Here is a 23,021-nt window from a genome sequence, read left to right as displayed (position 1 = left end):
ATTCATCATGACCATCCTTTCCGTATACACCTTGTTACCCAATGTCACATAGACTCACGTTTCTTTCAGCTTTCTTTTCCTGCTTCATTGGTTTATGTTTGATGTGTTTAATCACTTCTTAATTTTGTTTGCTTCTAAAATATGATCCTTGAAAAAGAAAACAATGACAACAGGAGCACATTTCATTCATCAAATAATCATATTACCGCTTTATATGCCTTGTCATATCCATCTGGATTGACTGAGGGCAGGAGGTGGATTCTGGTATCCTCAATTAGATGTACAATGCGTGGGTTCCCAGCCAGGTATTCCTGGCACATAAACTGCATTAACAAAAGGATTAGCTCACGTCCAAGCACTTCATTCCCATGAGCTCCTGCAATGTACCGGAATTCTGGTTCACCTGTTGAAAACACATGAAGAGGCGTAGACAAAGCAGGAAATCAAGCATCTAATCAAATTTCTTTGATGTCAATCAGCAACATTTCACTTATAGAGAAGTGGAGAAATGTATTAACTGAAGAAATGATAGATGACCATATAACTTTACAGAAACAAGTAATTATTTGTTGCTATTTTAGAAGACTTATGTATCAGTGATACCTAAAACCAATATGTAAACCCTTCAAAGACCACTTTCCATTCTTAATTATATTCACAATTTCTCCATTTTACAGGTAGATTTTAAATGTTTTGATAGTCTAAAAATAGCACGAAAATTACATTGTCAGTAGTTCTTTGGGACAGAGGTCAAGACTCGTAAAAGATAACAGCCAGTAACTGCACATAATTGATCTCTGACTTCACACATCCCTTTCCTTCACTAATAATGCAACAATAGTTGCACTCAGCTACAAAATAATTCAGATGCAATTAGGAATAATACCAGCTGTTAAGAAAAAAACCCTATATTTTAGTTGTCCTTTGTATGAATAACAGACCCAAACAACAGGAGAGACCCTAACTGCCCAAGCTATGGCTTGGGTCTGGATTCACCCTCCCAGTTTGTCCTGACCCATGATACACTCCTCTCATGTTTTCTGTAGGACTCTCAAAAACAAGCTAAGTGGACAAGGCAAACTAGATGACTTATTCTGGTGTTAACTGAGATTCAGAGGCTGCAGTCTAACACCAGCCCCAAGTCTATTGACTTCCTTGCGTAGGACAAACACATACCCAGGTATTTATGGATATGGCAAAGCACAAGACATCTTTATTCCAACATCTGCCTCAGGCTCAATTGTAGTGAGATCTTTATTTTTCTTGACGGCAGGACTAAAGACCAAATGAGTTTCTATTCTGAAGAATGATATCACTGTAGAAAATCGTACCCCAACACTGACCAGTGAAAGATTATTTGGGAGATTTGACTTGTCCTTACTTGCAATGCATTCACCCCATATAAAAAAGGTAAATTTCTATCCAAAGATACATAAAACCCCACAACTAAAATCCATTCTCCAGTACTAAAGCTCACTTTTATTTTGTTATTGTAAAGAATAAAACTTATTATCATTAAAGAATTTGATCCCACATTCAAAATGCCTCCTATTTGTGCTCACCCTCCTCTTCCCAATTTAGAAATACTGCGCTGAAGTTCCTCCCACACACATTTGAAATCTTTGCTGCCATGAATATAATCCCATCAGTGATAATTACTGTAGATACAGAGAATGAGGAGAGGAAAAAAAAAGTCAAATCCTAACACCCTTCAACAGATTTAGTTAGACTAAATCCTAACCAGCTTCATGTTCTCCTGGGTTGTCAGAAATCTCGACAGCATACAGCTTCAGTCCTTGGTTGCTTTTTCCAATGTTGTAAATCCGTGTGATATTCGGGCACATTTTATTCACAGTTTTCATCAGCTGCCAACAACAACAAAAAAAAAGACATATAGTTAGACTACACCGCATCAAAATAGATCCTCTATTAATTGTTTCACTCCATAGTGGTTGTGGAAAAAAAAAACTCATTTTCTTTTATAATTTTTTCTTAGTTACAAAAAACTTATATTTATTTAATGAATTTATGGCTCTGCTGTGACACACCATAATGCTTTTTCAGGCAGAGCAAGCTGAATCCTGTCTTCTGAAACACCACAGCACAGGTGATGTTCAAGTTATTTCTTATCAGACGTATTTGCAATATTCTCACAAAATTAAGGATGTGAGAGGGAAGTCCAGTAGGAATAAAACCAGTGCAAACATGCTACTTTACCATCAAGAGGTAGTAAATCACACTTCAAAAACATTATGCAATGCAGGATAATTAGCTGTTTTAACATTCCTTTCTTTGCTCTCTGTGGGCATACTATACCTAAGAGATTTGAGATGCCCCATATGTTTAGTGGCACAGTGTTGCATGAGCATTGCAGGTTGCCACAGACACTGCCCAGTGAAGGAGACTTCTCTCTCCTTTTCCCCTAGCAGCAGTGATTTAACTCAAAACAAATGAAGAGAGAAGATCATCATACCTTTAAACCTGTTTCTCCCAGTAAATTCTTATTACACCCACATCCACTGAGGTAGAAACCGAGCCCACCCTTCTTCTATTATAACGTGAAATCTCATGTGGGAAAATTGTTAACTAAGGCAGCGTTGACGTGGGTAAAATAGTGAAATAGATAAAATCTGAATGACTCTGTAAACAGAAGGATGTACTCCTTCAGTAAATAACAGATTCCTCAGAATTCGCTTATGATGTTTCAGCAAAAAAAAAAATAGATGTAATAATGGAAACGCCAACAGTCTGTCTGAAGGCATTCATCCCATCAAAATCTATTCATTTTTTCTGCAGATACTGCATGACATATTCAAAATAGAATCCAATTGCCTTAGTTCTTACTGAGCCCAGGACATTACTGAAGTGCACTTGGGGGGTCATGGTTAAGGGTCTAGCTCTGTCTAAACCAATGGGGTAATATGGATGTCATCCAGGTAAGGACACCTGGAGTCTAAATTGTCACACAACTTTACTGTGGCTTTTCAGGTAAATGTTAACATTTACAAACAAGACTAGAAATATCTGAATTAATAAGCTATTGTGAATAGCTGTAAATGATGAGAATTTGTCTACATTTTTATTCATTGGAAGGCATTAATGAAATAAGGACTTTACTGTAAATTGGAACCCTAGGGACTATTAATTAGACAATCCTTTCATAAACAAGGGAGCATACATTAATGAAGAAATACTGTAGCACAACAAAACTCTCTGCTCACATAGTGCTCATTTAGAAACAATATTGGATGATCACAAGGCTGATGATTTTAAAGAAATGCAATTATTGGATGTGTCCGATTCCCATGCCAACATTTAGCAAATCTAAGAGGAAGCACAATTCACATTGGGAAGATCATTAAAATTCCTCTCATAAAAGGCTTCACTTCTATTTATAATCATGTTGCAAAGAGACCAATAAGATGTTATTCCTGTATGTTTGTTCATCTCATATGTTGGTTTTATACATGTGAAAAACAATTTCTTTTGCAAATATAAACTCAGAACTTGTTTTAAAAATACAGTCAGTTCTGCTCCTTCAGTGTATTGTCTAGATTCATATCTGGTTTTTTTCATCACTGTCATCATCATCAGTGTGCTGGTATTATGGAATACTCAGCTGTTTCTACGGAACTCTTCTCAGCATTCTGGGCATGCAGAAGTGGGCATTTCATCATTTGTTCCAGCTGAAACACAAAGCTGAAGCCAGAGGCCACTCACATTTTCTAGCATTTGATATAAATGAGTTATTTACTAACTTTCTGCCTTAAATGAATTATTTACTAACATACTGCCTTAAATCTTTGTGGTCAACATACTCTTAATGAACCAAAAATACTATCGATGGATATGGAGCTAAGGAGCAATTTCTAAAGCATCACAGACCAAAACTTAGCCAAGGTCTGCTGCATGGGGATTATTAGCTTATGTCCTTCTGGCAACTAGGTGAAAAAGATTATTATTGGATCAAATACTATGTTTTACTCCAATCGAGATATTATTTTTTTCACTCTGCCAATGAGTAGAGATATTGCATTAAAAGAAGATCTATTGTATGTAGGAAGCTAAAAACAGCTTTCTGTAATGTATAAATAATGTCTATTAATTCCTCTCCATACAGCCTCTTCAAACTGCAGGAAACTCATCCTTGCTGATGTATTGCTGCATCCATGCAGCTCCCCAGGATGTGAAATAAGGAAGAGGAGCTTGCACCTGTCATGTCAGAGATGTCTCTGAAATAAAGCTGCAGAGCAAAAGCTTTCCTAACATGCCTGTCACTTCAGCATGCAGAGGACAGGAAGAACGTCAACTTAGGAAAGCAGTTAAAAGTATGGTAAAAGTTCATTATAAGCAAGAAAAATGCCTAGAACCAAGATCAAATTATATTAGTTACTGGAAATATTTCTATTGGCCTCAGAAAACTTCCCATCACCTCTTTAATTGCAACCATGTGATTATTGTTGAGTCAAAGAATCTTTCCTGAATCAGGGCCCCTGTAGTAGACTTGACTGTGGCTCTTCTGATAACACTATGGATATAGTAATGTAGTTGAATGTTTATATGTAAACACAGTACTGAAAATGAACATATTTCATCTCTGGTTTTCCTACAACTGGCACAATAGGTCACCTGAAATGTCTGGGTTTTTTTGTGCTTTGTACAAACTGTCAAAGACAATTAATGATAACAGTCACTCAGGGCTTTATTAACAACCAGCAGGATTGTAAAACACTTTCATAATTACAATCACTAACAGTTCTTATTTGTTTGTCACTACCAATTATTTACCTTATTCTCACCCTAGAAAAAGACCACATGTAGCTGTTGAAGAAGCCTGGAACACTGGTTTCTGAAGGTACAATTCCTTTATTTTGCAGAAGAGGCGTATTAAATGTGGGTCTAACTGCCACCTACACTTAGAGGAGGTAAAAGTAATCTCACTCAATGCTTTTCAGGTTAGGGCTATTCTTTATGCCCTCTGGAGATCATAGCATCATTTACGTTGGAAAAGACCCTTAAGTTCACGTCCAACTGGTAACCTGCCACTACCAAGATCTCTGTATTTCTTGTTCTGCTGTCAGCCAAAACAAAAAGTACCTCCTTCTTGAGCTTGGAGACTATCAGATAGAGATGACTGTCAACCAGTCATTTCATGCAGCCTAGGATGCTCGCTGGGTATAGTCTTCTATGCTTGTTTCTTTCACACTTAAACCCATTCAATCCTTAACACACACTTTGATGCTGTGTTGATGATGTTGCGTCTTTGATGTTGTGTATTATGATTACATTGAGTCCATAATCACAGGTGACCATGACAAGTAACACAAGACTTAGGGGTGCTTGGAGTGGCTTGTCCAAAGGTAAAAGTCACATCTAATATGGATTTAAAAATTAACAATCCCATTTCCTAAGAAACATATGATCTGGGTTTGTTGTTCAAAGACAAGATTGTACTCAAATATCCATTTCAAACTATTTCTAGGGTTATGTATCAACCAGTTTAACAGCTTCCTATATAGCTCATCCAATTCCAACCCAGGAAGGTTGCTCCAAGCCCCATCCAACTTGGCCTTGAGTGCTGCCAGGAATGGGGCAGTCACAGCTTCTCTGGGAACCCTCACAGGGAAGAGCTGCCTAAGAGCTCATCTCTATCTCCCCTAAAGGGAGACAAGGTTAAACCATTGCCCCTTGTCCTATCACTACTTGCTCTTATATGTACTAGATGTACTCTTACTAGTACTATAAATTCCATCTTCCTAAGCAGTGAGTTCTATTAAAATAATCTGGAACTGATGAAATGTGTCCCTCTCGTAAATACATGACATATTACAATGTAATGCATGCTTCCAAAACATGGCCCAGGGAACACCCTCTCTTTTTCCTTTACAGTTCGTGACAAATAACTTCAAAGAACAGGGGTTTCCTATGTTGGTTGGTATGAAGTAGCTAACAAAACTCACAATAATGCACACATGCACATATATATATATATATGTAATCAAGTTGACTCTAGATATCAACAGTTATTTTTCCATTTTCCTCTTAGGGCAAAAACTATGAAGTTCCAAGAATAGTTTTTGGAATATAAGACTTGTTGTAACCCAACCCACAGTATCCTGCCTACCAGCAGCAGAAGTAGAATCCAATAAGCTCTAAATAAATCCATTATTTTGACAAAGAAAGAACCAGCAATTGGGAAAGCACAGTCAAACCCAGTTCACAACTGACAAGCTCTCAGGCAAATTTTCTACTTATACGGAAAGTGGAAAAACATTCCATTCTAAAGCTCTAACTTTTTCCTGAAGGTATTTCTAACCTGACCAACCTGTCTTTCTGCAACAGGAATGTAAAATATACTTTATTTTATTGGTCTTGACAGTAATTATGCCAATTGAGTTCCTATTTGTTTAGTCTTTGTGCTAAGAAATATAAACCACGAAATCTCTACCGAAATAAATGTGTGACTCAGTACACAATTGCTCAATAAAAATGAATGGTGATTCATGCAGTATAAATACAGTGAAAATTCAGCACACAGCAAATGATTCACACACTTCAAGTCCAAACATATTAACTTTACATTCGAAGACAAAGTGGGCAGAAATATTTCTTTAGGACAACCCACACTTATGCCTGTGGTGATATGAAGCACAATTAAAAACAACAACGGAAACAACAAGATGATTGCCTATTTGGAGCTAAAGGAACAAGAATAAGAAGGCTGGTACATTTAAAATAATACTAAGATTTTTTTCCTAATGGGTTTTTTGTGTGTTTGTGTATTTGCATCAATTTTCCCAACTGTGAAAACAGAATGGGACCCTGCATGGTTTATTCTGATTTTCTAAATCCACTGAAATGCAGGAGAATTCTGATGACTAAGTCAGGGTCAAATCTGAAAGGAGTAACCACTAACATTCACCACCCCAATACAAACCGCAGAAAAATGATGGCACATTATGTGTAAATACTTCCCCTGCCATGTAGTCATGTTTTAGGTTAAATGATGCACAAATTAAGACTTTGGGATTTTAATAGGTTAATTCTTTTAACAGATTAAATTAAGGGAAAAGATTTTTTTAATCTGACTTCAGACACTGTTTAGCAATAATTTTTCAGTGTAGAATTCAGATTCCATAGCAAGTCAAAAACCTGCACCCATGCAAGCTCCATCTAAGAGGTCACACTCCAGCCTCTTTGCCTACCTGCCTCATTTCCTTGTAGTTGTGATGCTTAAAGTCCAGGTTATCTGTGGTTGTCATTTCATTTCTTCTGTGGTAATAATTATTTGGGTCTAAGAAAAGAAACAAATAGATTTTCATGTGCTTATAAATGTCAGATTTAAAGATGCTCAGCCATCATAGTGCATTCAAAGAATGTGGAAATCTGAATTCCAAATGCCTATATGTATTTATAACTTTTCAAAGGCAAAACTCAAAAACCCAACAAATTTGAAATATTTCTAATTACTGCACAAGTCATCTCACATAGATTCAAACAGAAGGAAGGGGACAGCAGGAATCAGCTTACTAGAGAACTAGTCTGCACAAAAACCTTAATGTCAACAGAAAAGCAGAAGGGCATCCTTCAGCTGTAGAGGAGAGCAAACGACACTGCAAAGTGAGTTAGACACAAGATAAGAAATCACAACACAAGAAAAAGCCCCAGTAAATGTTTTTTTGTCTACTTGATTAATTTGCTATTACAAGGAATTATCTTTCAGCTTTCTGGATGAGTATTTTCAGAGTCTATGCTCTGCTTGCAAAATACAGAAAGGCTCTACTCTGAATATTAAACATTCCTGATTATTTTCCTAAACATTTCTTTGCAGATGTTGGATCTCTTTGTTACTTGAAAATTAGCATATTCATTAATTTGTGGATATAACTTATAATTTGTGTGCTTGAAGTATCAAAGGAGAACATGTGGATAGAATTAAAACATTTGTTTCCCTGCCTTTCCAAGCCTTTCACCTGGAAAACAAAACAAACCAGGCCAAGACTGCTCAGGGCTCATTTTTGTGTATGTGCTCCTTAGTCTAATCTATTACGATTTGGTTTTAGAAAAAAACAAGTCGATTTGGAAAACATTGGACACATTCCTTAATTTGCTGTATCTGGGATGTCTGGAATTTTGAGTTTGTGAAACCAGTGGTTGTCAGGCTGTTAGGAAAATTATTTTTCTCTTTGTAGAAAAATCATCTTTATTTAAGATTGTTGGAAACAAAGCCAAATATGAAAGCCGACACATCATCCTGCCTTATTGCGACACAATCAAAAGACACTCTCTCTAGAGAAGAAAAATGTTTTGGCTGATTATTTTCTAAACAGCATCACCCATCAGTTGTGATTGGTTTGGGGGAAAAAAAGCTTAATGATTAGTAGGAAGAGTACACAGATATTATCCTCTAACAACACAATGAGTTTATGGAAAACTTATAACAAAAATACCTTATAACAACATTTTTAACCTTCATATTTGACATTAAACCTCTAAATGCTCAAATTTCTTCTTTCCATGGAATTATAAAAGTGTTTGGGTTTTCTTGGGGTTCTTTTTCTGGTTTTTGTTGGTTTGGTTTTTTTTTCTTATGTGGAAAGAAAGCAAAATTTGAACTATTTAAGTTATTTATGAAATGAAACATGCAAGTTCCATTAAGTTTCACTGCAGCATCACTCGTTTTCTCTACCACTTATTTACTCTTCATTCACATGCTTGTCTCCAGTTCATCCTCTAAACTACAGCAAAAAGGATTCAAGGTTGAACTTTACTCCAAAATATGACTGAAAAATGTCAAAACCCCATCTTGCCTCAACAAAATCTGCTTGTTCAATGCAGACTCTCCTTCTCAGTGAGAACTTACTCTGTAACAAGACCACCAGGAAATGGATTTAAATTAGAGCCTAATCAGGTGAGGAAATAAAATTTCTTTGCTTATTAAAAGAAAGTTTCAAAGAATCCAGAGGGTTAAGTTTCACATAATTCAACTGCATTTTCAGGTGTTCTTTCCAACCTAATTGCAGGCTAAATTGATGCAAGCCCACTGACAGCCATGGTGCTGCACTAATGCTGCAGATGACTCTGGAATGCCAAATGCTTAAAGGTCAACCCATATTAATTCATAGAGATTATTCGTTAATATATTGATGATTGAGAAATGTAAATTGCAAAACCCCTCTGCTTCTAGAGGCAATGTGTTTAATGCCATACAGAATATCTTCACCACTGTAAAAATCTCTCTTGTAACAATATAAAAATAAACATCATAAAACTGCCAGGATGTTGAAGGCTTTTCCTTATCACCATGAGCCAAAATATACAGCAGCCGATATTTTTTCCTAATACTTTAATCCCATTCCTTTCAAAGCCTGGCACTTTTTCCATACATCAAACGTTAATATCATGGGAATGACTGTGAATGCTGTAGAGTTGGTGGAAAATAAGTATAAAAATTATACAGTGAGACTGATCGTAACTTTGGTCCTTCTTCAAAAACAGTGCACAATTTGACAGCTCCCTAGAGAATTAACACTCCTATTCTGCCAGGCTCTACTGTCAGTCTGCTTGGATCACTGTATTCTTGCTGCAGCAGGAAAATTAAAAGCTAAAATGTAGCACAGAGGGTTAGGTCCACTTTGGCAAAAATTATTTTCTTTAGTAAGAGAATAAGAGATTAACAAAGTCAAACCATGGAAGAATTAGAAGGGAAATGCATTCATTTGTTCACAGGACTAACTCAGTCTCTTTTACTTCTCAGGAGAAGGGATCCTGCAAAACTGTGGCACTCCCATTTATACAGGGGAATATTGATTTTTCTATCACTAACATGTCTTTACTAGACACTAGATATAATTAAGTTTACAGGTAAAGGTACCTTTATATTTCTATCCTTTGTAAGTATGGAGAAGTGCCTAGGAAGCTCTAAAATGCCCAACGACTTTCTAGTATGAGAGCTCTAGGGACTGCCCCTGAAAGTACCAGGGGACTGACTGCTCAACAGTTTGACATATAAAATGGATTTTCTGTTATATTACAGCTCTACACAGCACCTCAAGAGGAGGAGCCCCGATGCTGCCAGTGGGTTTCCAGTTATTATTCAAAAAACCAACAATGGGTGCTGGCTCTTTCTTACCTCCTTTAGTTTTCAGTATGCCCTAAACTGGCACAAGAAAGTTATGACATGAGCTTTGCAATGACTTGAAGATGACATTAACACTCACAAAAAAATACTGTCTTTTGACAATTGCTCTCATTTACTAAGTAAAAACTGCACCCATTCCCCATAAGTTGTATGGTGTCATATCAATGGAGCTTGCAAGCTCACAAGTGGCACTCATATGGTGCTCAAAGTGGACAAGATACTGAAGTCAATCCAAGTGATTTAGATATGTTAAAACTCTAGTGTAAATCCTTCAGACTGCCTTAAAAATCTCACTGTGCCAGTTTGCAAATGACTGATGTGTTCATTTCCATTTAATACAAGTAAATTTGACTTGTCTTCACAAAACTGAACATGCCACAGACAGCACACATGGAAAAATCCTGAAAAAAAATCTGCTGTCAGACAACTCGGATGATTTTCATTCTTTTTCCACATGATTTATTTCATAGCAGTCATGAGCATTAACATCACACACTAAATCATCAGTGAAATTATGTTCTTCAACCATACATGGAATCTTTCCTATATATGTTCGTGTATAGTCAAATACCAAACAAATAATTCCACTTAAGCATGAGGAATGATGCTAATGGATAAGAGGAAATCCAAACTCTTTGTCTGCAGTATGCTTCTTACATTTTTCTGCCAACATTTGATTTTTCTAATGATTTCCCACAGTTTGATTCTTATAATAACTAGAATTCATTTTGGAATTAGGTGACACAGTCCCTTCCAGCCCCAACCATTCTGATTCCTCAAAACTCCATTTTACAAATAAAATATGAAAGAAAATCTTTTAACGAGAACCACTGCATTGCTGGGGGAAGCAACACATCTGTCTTCATAAGTATGGAGAACCAGAATACATTTGCCTTTCCCAGGGGAATGATTGAATATGGTCTCATTTTTACCCAGCAAACTCCTCAAAAAATATTACATTGCCCAGTATTAAGTTTTAGCTTTGCAATGACAAAGCAGAAGTGCTGTCACTCTAAGCACAAATTACTCTCACAAACAGTTAGTTGAATTTATGCAATATCACTTATAATAAAAGATACTTGCAGAAAGTCACCGTTTTATACAAGGTGAGCACTAGACAACCAGGTAGCCTGGCAATAAGAGACAAGCAAGGAAAATAAAACCAAATGGTGCATCCTCTGCAAAACATCCTCAACTCCATTACAGAGTAGAGTTCATTTTTTATCATGCGTTGAAAGTGATGGCATAATCATGATACCAATGATAGCTTTCTATATAAGAATTATTAAAAATTAAATCTAATTAAAAATTTATTCCATAAAATAATTGCCCATTGCCTTGAATACTCTACAGTATAAATAAATGCATGAAGAGCTCAGCTAATTTTCTCTCGCCTATCTCTGGGTACTTTTGATCATATGCACTTTTTGATTTTCCTTAGGTTCAAGAAAGAAGAGGCACGGAAAGTACATCCATCCCTCTGAGGCAACTGCAAAAGATTGTGCGTATCAGTCTATGTCTATGTAAATACCAACACTTTGGGAAAATGGAGAAGGAATTAAATGCTGGTGATATTTTCTTTTTCCCCAGTGAGGAATGGCACCTCTGATCCTCTGCTATAGGTAGGATTTTATGGCATCTTTCCTTTTTTTCTTTTCTGGCATCAGCTAAATGTTTTTCCCTTGGTGAAACAGCAAATCACTTCTTTCATCTGAAAGATGGTGCTGACACAGTTGGATAACACAGCTTTTTTTGTAGAGCTCCTGTAATAGGCTAGAAAAAGGTTGTCAGCCTACAATAGACTGAAAATGTATTAGTAGTATATAAGTATTTCACTGATTAAAATTGCAATCATCTTATATAATACAGATTATCTAATCAGTAACTTCTCTGCTCCAGTTTTCTAAATAGTACTTTCTCATGATTTTTCCAACTCTTGGTACACCTTGTGTAGGCAGGAGGTCTATTCACAAGCCACAGGAATGGATCCTAACCATTGCCATCTCATTCTGTCGATGCAAACAAGCTTTCCTAGAATATTAATACCTTATTGAGGTTTATCCTTTATCTGGTATTCCTTTCTTACCCTCCCTTGTGAGCGTACGTGATGGAAAGCTGATCTAAAGCACAGCCTGAATGCAAATTGCTGCATTTACTCAGGGGTTAATGAAGGTAGAAACCCTAACATTATCAGTTTAAAACACAAGAAATTCACAGGTGTGAAAAATTACTTTCCTTCCTTCCACCCTCTTTTTTCTTGGGGTATTTCCCTATGCCCTATATCTGCCTGTCACTGTCGTTGCCTCAGGACATTGCGTGTGGGAGCTCTAAACCACATCCAAACTTGATTTCTTGTATTTTCACGGCCAGAGTGCAAATATAATCAAACCCACAGCAGGTATTCAAGGAAACTGAGCATCACGTAACTTCTTTCATAGGTCTTTGGGCTTTGGAAAGGCCAGAGGTGTTTGAATTGACAGAGTTCCACCTCCTGAATTTGAACTTAGGAGACTTGCTCAGTTTTATAGTGGAAAACTCCGTCAGAAAAGAAGCCTTCATTTCTAGTCACACTGCAATACAGCGTATCAGAGCAGCACTATCACACCAGTCAGTTATCTAACTTGGAACAACTAAGACACTAAGAAAGGGTGAGGAATCCAGTTACAAGGAACTACAAAATGTAAGTCCTACAGGAAGAAAACATACATAGAATAAAACAGGCCTATGCAACTTGAGGAACAGGTTTGCTCTAGGAGCCTTGCGCACGATGGATAAAATGAGCTAGAAGAAAGAAACATCAGTTCTTTCTGAGCTAAAAGGATGGATAGGCAGCTTATCAAAACCTATTAGTTCTTTCAGTCCAAATACATTTTGAATAAACACACCCCATTCCCAATGCATTTCTCAATGAATGATTCTGGTATTTTCTTTCAGGGATAAATGGAGTCAGCGACTGCAGGGAATTAACTCAATAAATGAATACCAGGAAGAAGCACTGATTACGTTTCTATGTTAATCCAAGACCTGCAACAAGCTGGAATAGCACTCATTGCAGTGGTGATGGAAGTACAGCTGCATTCTTACCTTGGTAACACTTTCACCCCACTGCCTGTGCAGCCCTGTGAAGCTGAAAGGTGACAAATGCTAACCCTGCAAAGCAGAACTTGGCCTTGTATGGGCATATGCCCAAATAAGAATCAAGTGTAAATAACTGCTGCACTTAATAAAAATCATTTTTTCAAATATCAACATTTTTTTCTCTTTCCTTTTTAAGTACCTAAGCTCTTCCTTGAGCCTCATGCCCTGTGTCATAGGGTGGATCCCTGCAAACCAGCACAGGTATTTCGGATAGATCCCTAATCTCTGACAACCCACTGGTCCTTTCAAGAGAGGAGGTGAAACAGTGGCTCTGGAATTTCCCCTTCAGGGTAAAAGCTATAATAGAGGACAAGAAACCCACAAAGTTGAAGTTTTCTAAATCCATGGTTGGAAGAAATCAGAATCCTATTGAAAATATGAATATTCACATACACAGGACACCCTGATCACTGCCATTCAACTCCAGGATGCATTGGTTACCTACAGAAAAGCAGTTGTCCGAGTGCTGCTAAATTTTACTGCTTCATAGTAATACACCTACCTACTGTTTCATGATAATACTTGCCCCATACTTCTCTTTGATAAAGAATTATCCCTTCTGCGCCCCAGACTGGTTTTGTTTCCTGCATCTCTAAACACCAAAAAGACAAAAATCAGACTACCTTTGCTTGGCATGTGAAGACCCTACATGGACAGTGGAATTGGAGGCAGCAAATCTCTAATCAGCAGCAGGAACAGATAAAGCAGTAATGATAGGCTCTGGAAAGGCAGTTCTTTCTAGCTCTAGTATTTCTGAAAATACTATTCATAGTCCCCTGCAAAAAAGAACCCAAAGAAAGAACTGTCCCCAAGGTGCAGGAATTTAAGATCAAAGATCAAAATAGAACAAAGAAAATGAGAGATGTGGAATACATAGTGGACAATTGAGAAAAGATTTGAAAGCTTCTTCCAGTCTTTACCAAGGACTGGACCATTTACCTTCACCTGAGACTTACCAGGGATCATACTGGATTTGACAGCACTTGAAATTTGCTGGAAATTCTTTACATCCCCAATTCCCCTCCTTCCCCTCTAACAAGATAAGCACTAGTTCAGTTCCATTATTTGCCTTCAAATTAATTTAGGTAAGTCCTATGGCCTGTATGAAATAATAATAATAAATAAGCATCATACTACATAATATAATGCTTTTCCTTGCCTGAGAAACTCAAGACATCTGCAAGTGACTGCCCTGATACATAATCCTGTTGCCTCCCCAGTACATGCACACTCAGTAAGATTAATTGTGCTGCACTTCAGCTCAAACACCACAGAAAATCTTGTTAGATCATCCATGCAATGCTGTTTCATTAATAAAACCACTTGTAGATACTATGTGATTGCATTTGAAGATTTATCTTGATACTGTTCATGTATCTGGACAGGCATTTTTTGTCTTTCTGCATAACTGCATTTACAGGTATCGCATCAAACGCAAAGATATCCAAAGGAAGTAAAATTTGAGTCTTACTATAGGCAGCTACATCAACATCAGTTGAGAAAGACTCTTACCTGGCAAAGGACACCCTAAGATTTCCAGTCTCATACAGATGCTACCTTCTTGGAACCAGGACCGTGGGTTTATACGGATATAACGAGCAACCAGTGGCTCCGGCAACATATTGAGAACTGGGATCTCTTTTTCACTGTTTCCTTCAAATATCTATGCAGGCCAAACATACAAACATGGAAGATCAGCTCTTCAAAAAGTCTTTTAGCACTTGGGGTAATAGAAACAAAGTCAGCTAGTACAGCCCCATGATGACAGTGGATCAGGCTGGAACTGCTCTCCAAAGAACACAATCCCCCCCATGCCCCTCAGAGAGGGGATTCTACACTCTCTTTGGCAATAGGCACCTCATGGCCATGAAATGTCCTCAGGGATCATCAGACTGATGCTAATCCTTGCATGGACCATGCAACAAGAAACATATCTCATCATAGGCCAGACCATTGCCAGGATGGCATTCACATCCATAGGCAGACACAATCAGGTTTGCTATATAGGGTATTCCAGATCCCTCTCCTACTATGTGATTTGCTCTTAAAATTAGGGGAAAGACTGGCAGAAATTGCTTTGTAGTCTTTAACTGACCAGTCTGGCAAATCAAAACTCCATGTGGACAGCCCCACTTTCCCACCCCTGTTCTTCATAAAACTTCTGTTTTGCATTACTCACCACATCTCCAGATTCATTTCTGACAGCAGTCCATGCATGACTGTCATTGCTCACCAATACTCTGTAAGAGGTCACCCAGTTACTCCTTGAAAAAGACAAAGAGTAACTAAGTTATTTTTTTTCATAACTTAGAATGACTGCAAGTTGCGTTTAGTGCAATAAAGCTTGTAAGGCTGCTGGCAATGGAAATCCCATGTGGCAAAGTCATGTCAACACTCGACTGAAAAAGTGACATGCAAATCTAGATTCAACAGCTCATTAGAGCAGCCTAGCACATAGAAGCAAATAAACAGCCAGATAATATTCTGGGGTTCCAGAAGGTGAGGGATTGCTGCTCTCCTTTCATTTTAGATGCAGAATTTGGGATAAATGGCTTATCGAGAACAGATGCACCCAGTGTTCAGAAATCTTACCTTTTCAGCTACAGAACATTTATTATATCTGCTGCTGTTATCAGAGAGAATGGAAAAAATGTAATAGATCCTCTAGGAAGAAAAGCCTGTGAATTTCAACCAGAAAAATTTCCATTTCTTCCAATACCAGAATGACTGGAGCCTGCAGTCATTCCTGTATTTATTAGCAATAGGTAGGAACAGAGAGACAATTCTGTCTTTGCACAGCAGAGTCCAACTGATCACAGCACTAATGCACTGCTACAATACTTACATCCATCTTCAGTAGGCTGATCTTTCTAGTGGCCTGGTAACTAATTTACAACAAAATACCCTTTAACTTAAAAAAGCAAAATCTTCATTTGTACCTAAATTGTGCCTCACCTTTTTTTTTTTTTTTTTTAACCTAAAGAAGAGTAGAATAGAATGCTGGTTCTTATATTCTGAGTAAATTTAAAGCTGTGTAGCTTTTATACTGCCTGGATGTTCCTTGCTGTAAGGTGTATACAGCTATGGAGAAGGTAATGCTTCGCATATTTGTTGGCCTGAAAAGGCAACACATTCCTTTTTCCCTAACACCTTCCTGGTTTCAATAGGTAGTGACTTGGAGGAGAACTGTGGCTTGGAGGTGTGTTTGTACTATAAAGTCAGTCCAGGATGATTAAATTCTATATTATTATATATAAACTGATTGTGCGTAACCAGCAGTCCTCTAGAGCAGTCACTCTTGAACACAGGCTCTCAGCTAAGCTACAAAGTCAGATTGCTGGGAGTGAAACCAGGACAAGGAAAGTACTTAGGACTAGAAAGAAGAATAGAGGCAATTTGGGCAGTTATGAGAGAAGCATCAGAGCATATGAATCAGAGATCAAGGAGTACCGGGAAGAATAGACACACTTAGGAACAGCTTTCCATTGTAGCGCACCCATACAAACACAACCTTGTTTGGTTTTTGATCTTTTAAAATCAACAGATACCTGTAAACTACCTAGGAGCGCACAACATTGACTCCACTGTGCTTATATTTAAAGGGACAAATTAGCCTTTATGTGTTCACTAAGAGATTCAGGCTCCTGGTGAAGACTAAGAAAAGGACAGGGGCAGAACCAGAGCAAAATCATCAGCCACAAGACCAACACAAGTTCACTCAGCTTCATCTTGTACAAAATAGCGACCTTAAGATGATGCCAAAGTAAATGCATGGCAGCAAAATATCTATAATTTTACTCAGAAAATAAAATAGCAGAATGAAATCTAAAGTGGTGCCACTTATATAAAAGATTTAAACTATGTCCAGACTTACAGTGGCACCTAAATCCAAAGATTAGGTGTTTAGTAAGATTTTAGGAAAGCACTTCTGTGTGTAGGTATACTAATACTTCCCAAGGTCAAAGACGAGATAACATGGGATCTTAAAAAAATGACTGAACAAACCCAGCTCTGTTTCACACTCTAAACCAGCCCTTTGCAAACCTTCCACCAGCCTTCTTTAAGGAATAGATTTGGCCATTCATGTTAGTTTGAATGGAAAAATCTTGACTATTGCCAAGCAGACTGAACTCATTATCATATGAACAGATGAATATGCCTATGACTTGTGATGGACACACTACTTCAGTGGTTATTAAACAACGGTAACAATTTAGCAGCACTCTGAAAATACTAATTGTCTGCCTGTCAGTGGAAGATCTCCTGGGGTAAGGGATTTATAGGGGATCTATTACATGCTGGCATCTTAAGTCTGTAAAATGATGTACGACAAAATAGACAGTGACATCAGTGTGTTACATAGGTTTCTGCTAATTCTTGTGAAGAATTCAACTTTGTTTCAACTTCTTTGTTTAAGTTAAAGGAAGGCAGATGTACTTCTAGCAGACATGAAAATTAGGAATTTTGGAGGCCAACATCAAAACTCCAGGAAGAGGAAAAATAGCTTTTTCTGATTGGAAACAAACCAACCAACAATAGAAAAAGCACCCAGAAATTGAAATCAACCACCCAAGTCCAAGAGCAAAACTCATGGGTTTGGATGGTGGTGGCGGTGTATGTATACAATGCATATTAAATGGTGAGGGTATTTTTGGTTTAGTTCTTTTGGTGGTTGGTTTTTTGATTTATTTTTTTCTTATTAATATTCTTGGCTTTCTTTCAAAAATCAGGCTAAATGGCAATGTCACAAATCAAACAACATCACTGCTTTTGAAATATTCCAGAACCTTTATCACTTCAGTTGCACAAATAAGATCAGAAGAGCAAGCAATACATTCATTACACCTAGAAAATGAATCCAAAGAGAATACCACAGTCACAAAACCGAGACAACAGTGGTCTTTCTTCATAATTGAGAATTTTGTAAGGAAATCATGGCTTTTAATTAAAGAAAAATGGGAATAAAAATTTTTAACAGAACCAGCTCATTTTAGTGGCACGAGAAACTGTTTCTGTTGCACTGCCATTTTCAAGATAGGGCTTTTATTTCCAGCACTTTAATTTTCTCATTCCCCACAGTTACAAAGGTGCAAACTTCTCCCAAAAGAGAACGCATACTTGTCAGTTGTACACATTTACCAACTTGAGTGGCAACGTGCTTTTCAGAGGATGTCTGCCAATTAAGATACAAAATGGATTACATCCATTCTTTTACATTTGCGGTATAGGAGGACCACAGAGGGCCACGGAACAAGATAAATCAGTGTAATGTATTAGATCGCACACCACATCCTGTTAACTGTGCTTGCCTATAAGGATTAAACATCCACTTCGTATTTAGTGAGATGCAGAATAAAACCCTCATGGGTGACCAGATCCTTCTCCCACTGGCACCAAAAGCAAAACTGCCTCTAGGGACCTAAATTCTTCCCCCTTTTTTCCAACATCATAAGTAGAACGTTTTTACCAATTTTAAGAAGGCTACTGTAAATTCAGTATTTACCTCAGAAAGAGCATCTTCTGCTTAAAAGTCATGTTCCCCATGGTGGGGAAGGGGAATTCTGCATGCATTCATGAGTTCAGAGGATCTGGAAAACTGGCAGAATCTTCTGACCAGGCAGCTGAGTATTTTTAAGTCCCAGATATTTCTACAGGTACAGACCAGACGAATAGCATTCAATGTACTAAATCTTCTCAAAAGCTGCAGATTTTCTAGACATGCGCAGCATAGGAGGTCTTCTAGGAAGCAGATGGATACGTTGCACATGCTCAAATCAACAACCAGTCTGTTTACATTAAGTACAGCTCTTCCTGGAACTGAAGAGCTTAATATCTACACAGTGCTCTGTTTATTCATGTAGACACAGAAATCTAAAGGTTTTTGAGGAAATCCATCACAGAAACACGATAGCTAAGACAAAGTCTTTTACTAGCAGTAGTACTGGGGAATACCATCCGTATTGTTATCTGACAACAGAGAGATCCATCTCGCTGGGTTTGGGATTTGCAGACATTAATTTCTGCAGCACATCACATGGAAACTTTTTGGAACCCATCAGCACTAAAATGAAGCTATCTAAGGAAAGCTGAAAGAAAGCTACAATGTGTTCCAGTACTTTGGATGTCCCTACAATTGCCATTGAGAAGCTCTTCTAAATTCACTCTGAAATCTTCTTGGACCCACCATTGTACGTGTCAGACAAAATATATGCATTTATTGGTTTCATAGAGTCAAGGAGACAGCATTCAGGGAAGTCCTATGACAACATTCAGAGAAGAGTGTGTTAGTTATTAAGCTCTATCTTGGCAGAAAGCTAGGCAATACAGAAGTTATTGCATGACAGTACCTTCTGAAGTGTTTCAGGTTACCTCTAATTCATCATGCTCTAGCAAAGTGCTACTTACATGACTGCCTCATTTATTTCACCAATGTTGGAAAAGGATCATGAGATACAGATTTGGCAGGAACCATTTGGGTTCAGGTGCTTCCCACTAATAATCCTTCTTAAAATTTATGCCAGCCTTATCTCATCAGGAGAAGCCCATCAGGAAAAATCTCAGTATCTATTACCAACATTAATCAAGTAATTTCACAGAAAGTAGATGCAAAAATCAAAATAGGATTCAAAATCACTGTGGTGAATTTTTTAACCATTATTAATTAGTTGGGGTCTGTCTGTGATGCATTAGCTTTAGACAAGGTTTATTTGAACATCTTTGACTTTAAGTTTCTTGAGATGCAAGGAAATATCCAGCCTGTCCACTCCCATCTAAAAGAAAGACAAACTGAGGGAGTGACTTGTCCAGGGACACAGAGGAAACCTGAATCAAAGTGGAGAATTAAAACCAGATCTCCCACAGCCTTAGCAGCTTCCTGCCTAGAGAATCAGCTTTTTCTTATCCAACCACAGTAGCATCAGGCTATAGTGTATAGGGAAAGACATCATGCCGACACCAGAACAACAAAACACCCTTTTGCCTTGCCTTTCCCAGTATAACTTGCTTACTTTTCTTTGTGTGTATTAGACACATAGAAGAATCTCAGCCCAGCACAGCACTCAGTGAGTGCTAAATGAGAAGCAGTGGAGGGATGCCAAGCTTTTGGCTGCCCAGCTTCCAACAGATAAGTACATCAGCTGAGACATCTGACTATTTAGGTTTGGTTTTATGTTGTTTGAACTGCATGTAATACCTTAAGGCCAATCTCCTCAATTATGGAAAATTATGAAAAGCTGAATAAGCAACAAGTGAAGTTAATCTGATACTCTTATCCTAGTCTCTAAGGATGCTTTTCCACATCACTAAAACCCCACACAATTCGAGATAAATAAGGAAAGCTGTCAGGTGCTGGTCAGCAGAAGACAAAGGCAACAGTGGAAGAGATGTTGTGGATGCGACTAGCAAACATTGGCAGAGCTCACGTTAGCATCATCTGCAATGGACCTGGCTCCAGCTATCTTATTCTGCTGTTATGTTCTCATCTCTCTGCATTACAAACCCTAAAATTAATAGAAAACAGAACCAGACAAGCACATAAATATGCATCCACCAGTAATATAGGAATCAACAAGCCAAAACACTTGAAATAGCAGAGTATGTATACAAAAGCCAACATGTTAGGCAAACCTTAAACTGTACTCATACAACAGAATCAGCATGCTGACAATTAAATGGCTTTTTGGTTGAGAAGTAATTTGTAGTCTCATGCAATTAAATGCAAAGCCATTAACATGAATATTCTATAATAATATTTATGCTAATAAGACTTTAAATCCCCCACTGCCAAGCAGTTTCAAAAGGAAGCCAAATCAAAAACTGCTCAGGCTCACCACAGGTAGCCCAGGAAGCTTCACAAACAAATTCAGCCAGTATGATTTAAGAGCTGGAGCTTGACTAGCAAGCAAAGATAATTCTTTTAAATGGTTGAAATTTTGAAAGTTTAAGTTTTAAAATTGCTTTTATCTGGCTTAAATGAATACACTGAAATCAGGCCCTGCGGAAGGCCTGTGAAGAAAACCTCAGGGCAAGAATTTGACTTGCGTAGAATGAATTCAGCAGTGATTTTTATAGCGCTCTTCTCAGCGAGGAGGAGTTGGGGTTGCAAATGTGTTCCCCACCTGATGGTTGTCACTTACAGCCGGGTTTTGAGAAGATTTGGGTCTCTGATCTTTCTAGAAAACCCAGAGCTAGCTGTGGGTATTTCCTTTTGCTCTTGTATAGTCAGTAACATCTGGAGGTGTCTTTGTGGAGTCAAAGACATTCTCTACCCCAAAGATTTTATGGTCTTAGCACTTACCATTTAAAGCCACTCTTTGCAAAGAGACCTGATTGTGTTTGAAATTGTTCCTACACCAGATCCTCCCCTTTCTCGTCTCCTGTATCTGCTAAACACAACCAAGCTGTGATTTCTTTTCTCGTAAACTTCTTTTTGTGAAGTTTTTAATTTGCCATTCTTTTTTGTGCCTATTACACCTTTGTAAATCAGTCATGTCTCTGAGGAGAAAAATCTTAACTATACAGGCACTGCCTCACCATGCCCTTTTGTCTCCTTCCTGTGAATATTAAAGTAATGGAAAATGAAAAGCTCTGACAGTAAACAGCAAAAAAACTGCCATTTGTGTGCACAGCCGTAAGCATATTTAAAGTAATGTGGAAAGACCTCAGATCTACTAAGATCACACAAAAATGTGGGCAAGTATCGCTTGGTACATGCTGAAGTGATGAAGGGCACGGATGGAAGGGAAAGAAGAGCTGCCTGATGTCCCCCACGTAACCCCATACACAATCATTCTCATTGCAACAAGTCATAATGCACATGCAAAATATACAGATTGAGGCTGTGATTAACAAGTGCAAGTAGATGCCTGTATTTGTTTGATGTATCCTTTTCCTAAATGCTTTGGCTCATTTGATTTCTAGCTACCCATTGTAGGCCCTTCCAAGGAGGTTAAGAAGCTTTCCTTCCTCTTCTGAGCATCCCATGAGCCTCAATTTGCAAAGCAGGTTCTCTCCACACAACACCACCCTTTGAAAGGTTGGACCATATGATTCGTGAGGTCCCTTCCAATTTCATACTCTAAGATTCTATGATTGCAGTGACAGGACAAGAGGTAATGGGTGCAAACTGAAACAGGAGAAGTTCAGGTTAGATATAAGGAAGAAGTTCTTTACTATGAGGATGGTGAGGAACTGGAACAGGGTGCCCAAAAGTGTTGTGGATGCTCCACCCCAGCATTGTTCAAGGCCGGGTTGGACAGAGCCTCGGGAGACATGGTCTAGCGTGAGGTGTCCCTGCCCACAGCAGCAGGGTTGGAACTGGATGATTTTAAGGTCCTTTTCCAACACTGTGTTTTGTGATTTTATGATTCAAACCTGCTCCCTTCCAGTGCTTCACCATGAGTCACCAAGTCTTTAGTGTAAGAGTCATAACTAGAGCAAGAGCACAGTGACAAAACATACCCGTAACAGAATGAGTTTTGACATTTTTGCCAATCTTGTGAAAATACAGGCACATTTCTGAGCGTGCTGTCAGAATCCCACCTACATGGGATCATCTGAGCTGGTCACAAAGCCAGCTCCTCATTGATGACTATTCATAAGCAGTGAGAAATGCTCTACCAAAATCCTGCATAGAGTGCAAGAACCAAGGTGGAAGATGAATGTGGCACAGGGATTGAAATTAAGCAAGTAAATGGAGAGCACTGAAGGCTGAAGCTGCCAAAGGCTAACTTGCAGAGCTTCA

At 38.1% G+C, this 23,021-nt stretch overlaps 1 protein-coding gene across 2 annotated transcripts in view; it reads right to left on the bottom strand.

Annotated features, from left to right (window-relative positions):
* CPXM2 (carboxypeptidase X, M14 family member 2) overlaps positions 1-23,021 on the bottom strand; it is a 78,933-nt gene that overhangs the window by 13,947 nt on the left and 41,965 nt on the right. For both annotated transcript variants that reach the window (XM_061364133.1, XM_061364134.1), the window contains exons 4-8: positions 15,459-15,543; positions 14,792-14,942; positions 7,206-7,294; positions 1,742-1,865; positions 207-403 (exon numbers count right to left, since the gene is read on the bottom strand). In XM_061364133.1, coding sequence (XP_061220117.1) covers positions 207-403; positions 1,742-1,865; positions 7,206-7,294; positions 14,792-14,942; positions 15,459-15,543 — 646 coding nt within the window. The remainder of the gene's footprint in view (positions 1-206; positions 404-1,741; positions 1,866-7,205; positions 7,295-14,791; positions 14,943-15,458; positions 15,544-23,021) is intronic.

The sequence above is a fragment of the Neopsephotus bourkii genome, unplaced genomic scaffold, assembly GCF_033783945.1.
Source record: "Neopsephotus bourkii isolate Nb327-2 ecotype Australia unplaced genomic scaffold, CSIRO-AGI_Nbou_v1 NB_1189, whole genome shotgun sequence".
Taxonomy (NCBI): domain Eukaryota; kingdom Metazoa; phylum Chordata; class Aves; order Psittaciformes; family Psittacidae; genus Neopsephotus; species Neopsephotus bourkii.
Note: the sequence above shows the minus strand (reverse complement) of the source record. Positions and strands in the feature narration are given on the sequence as shown.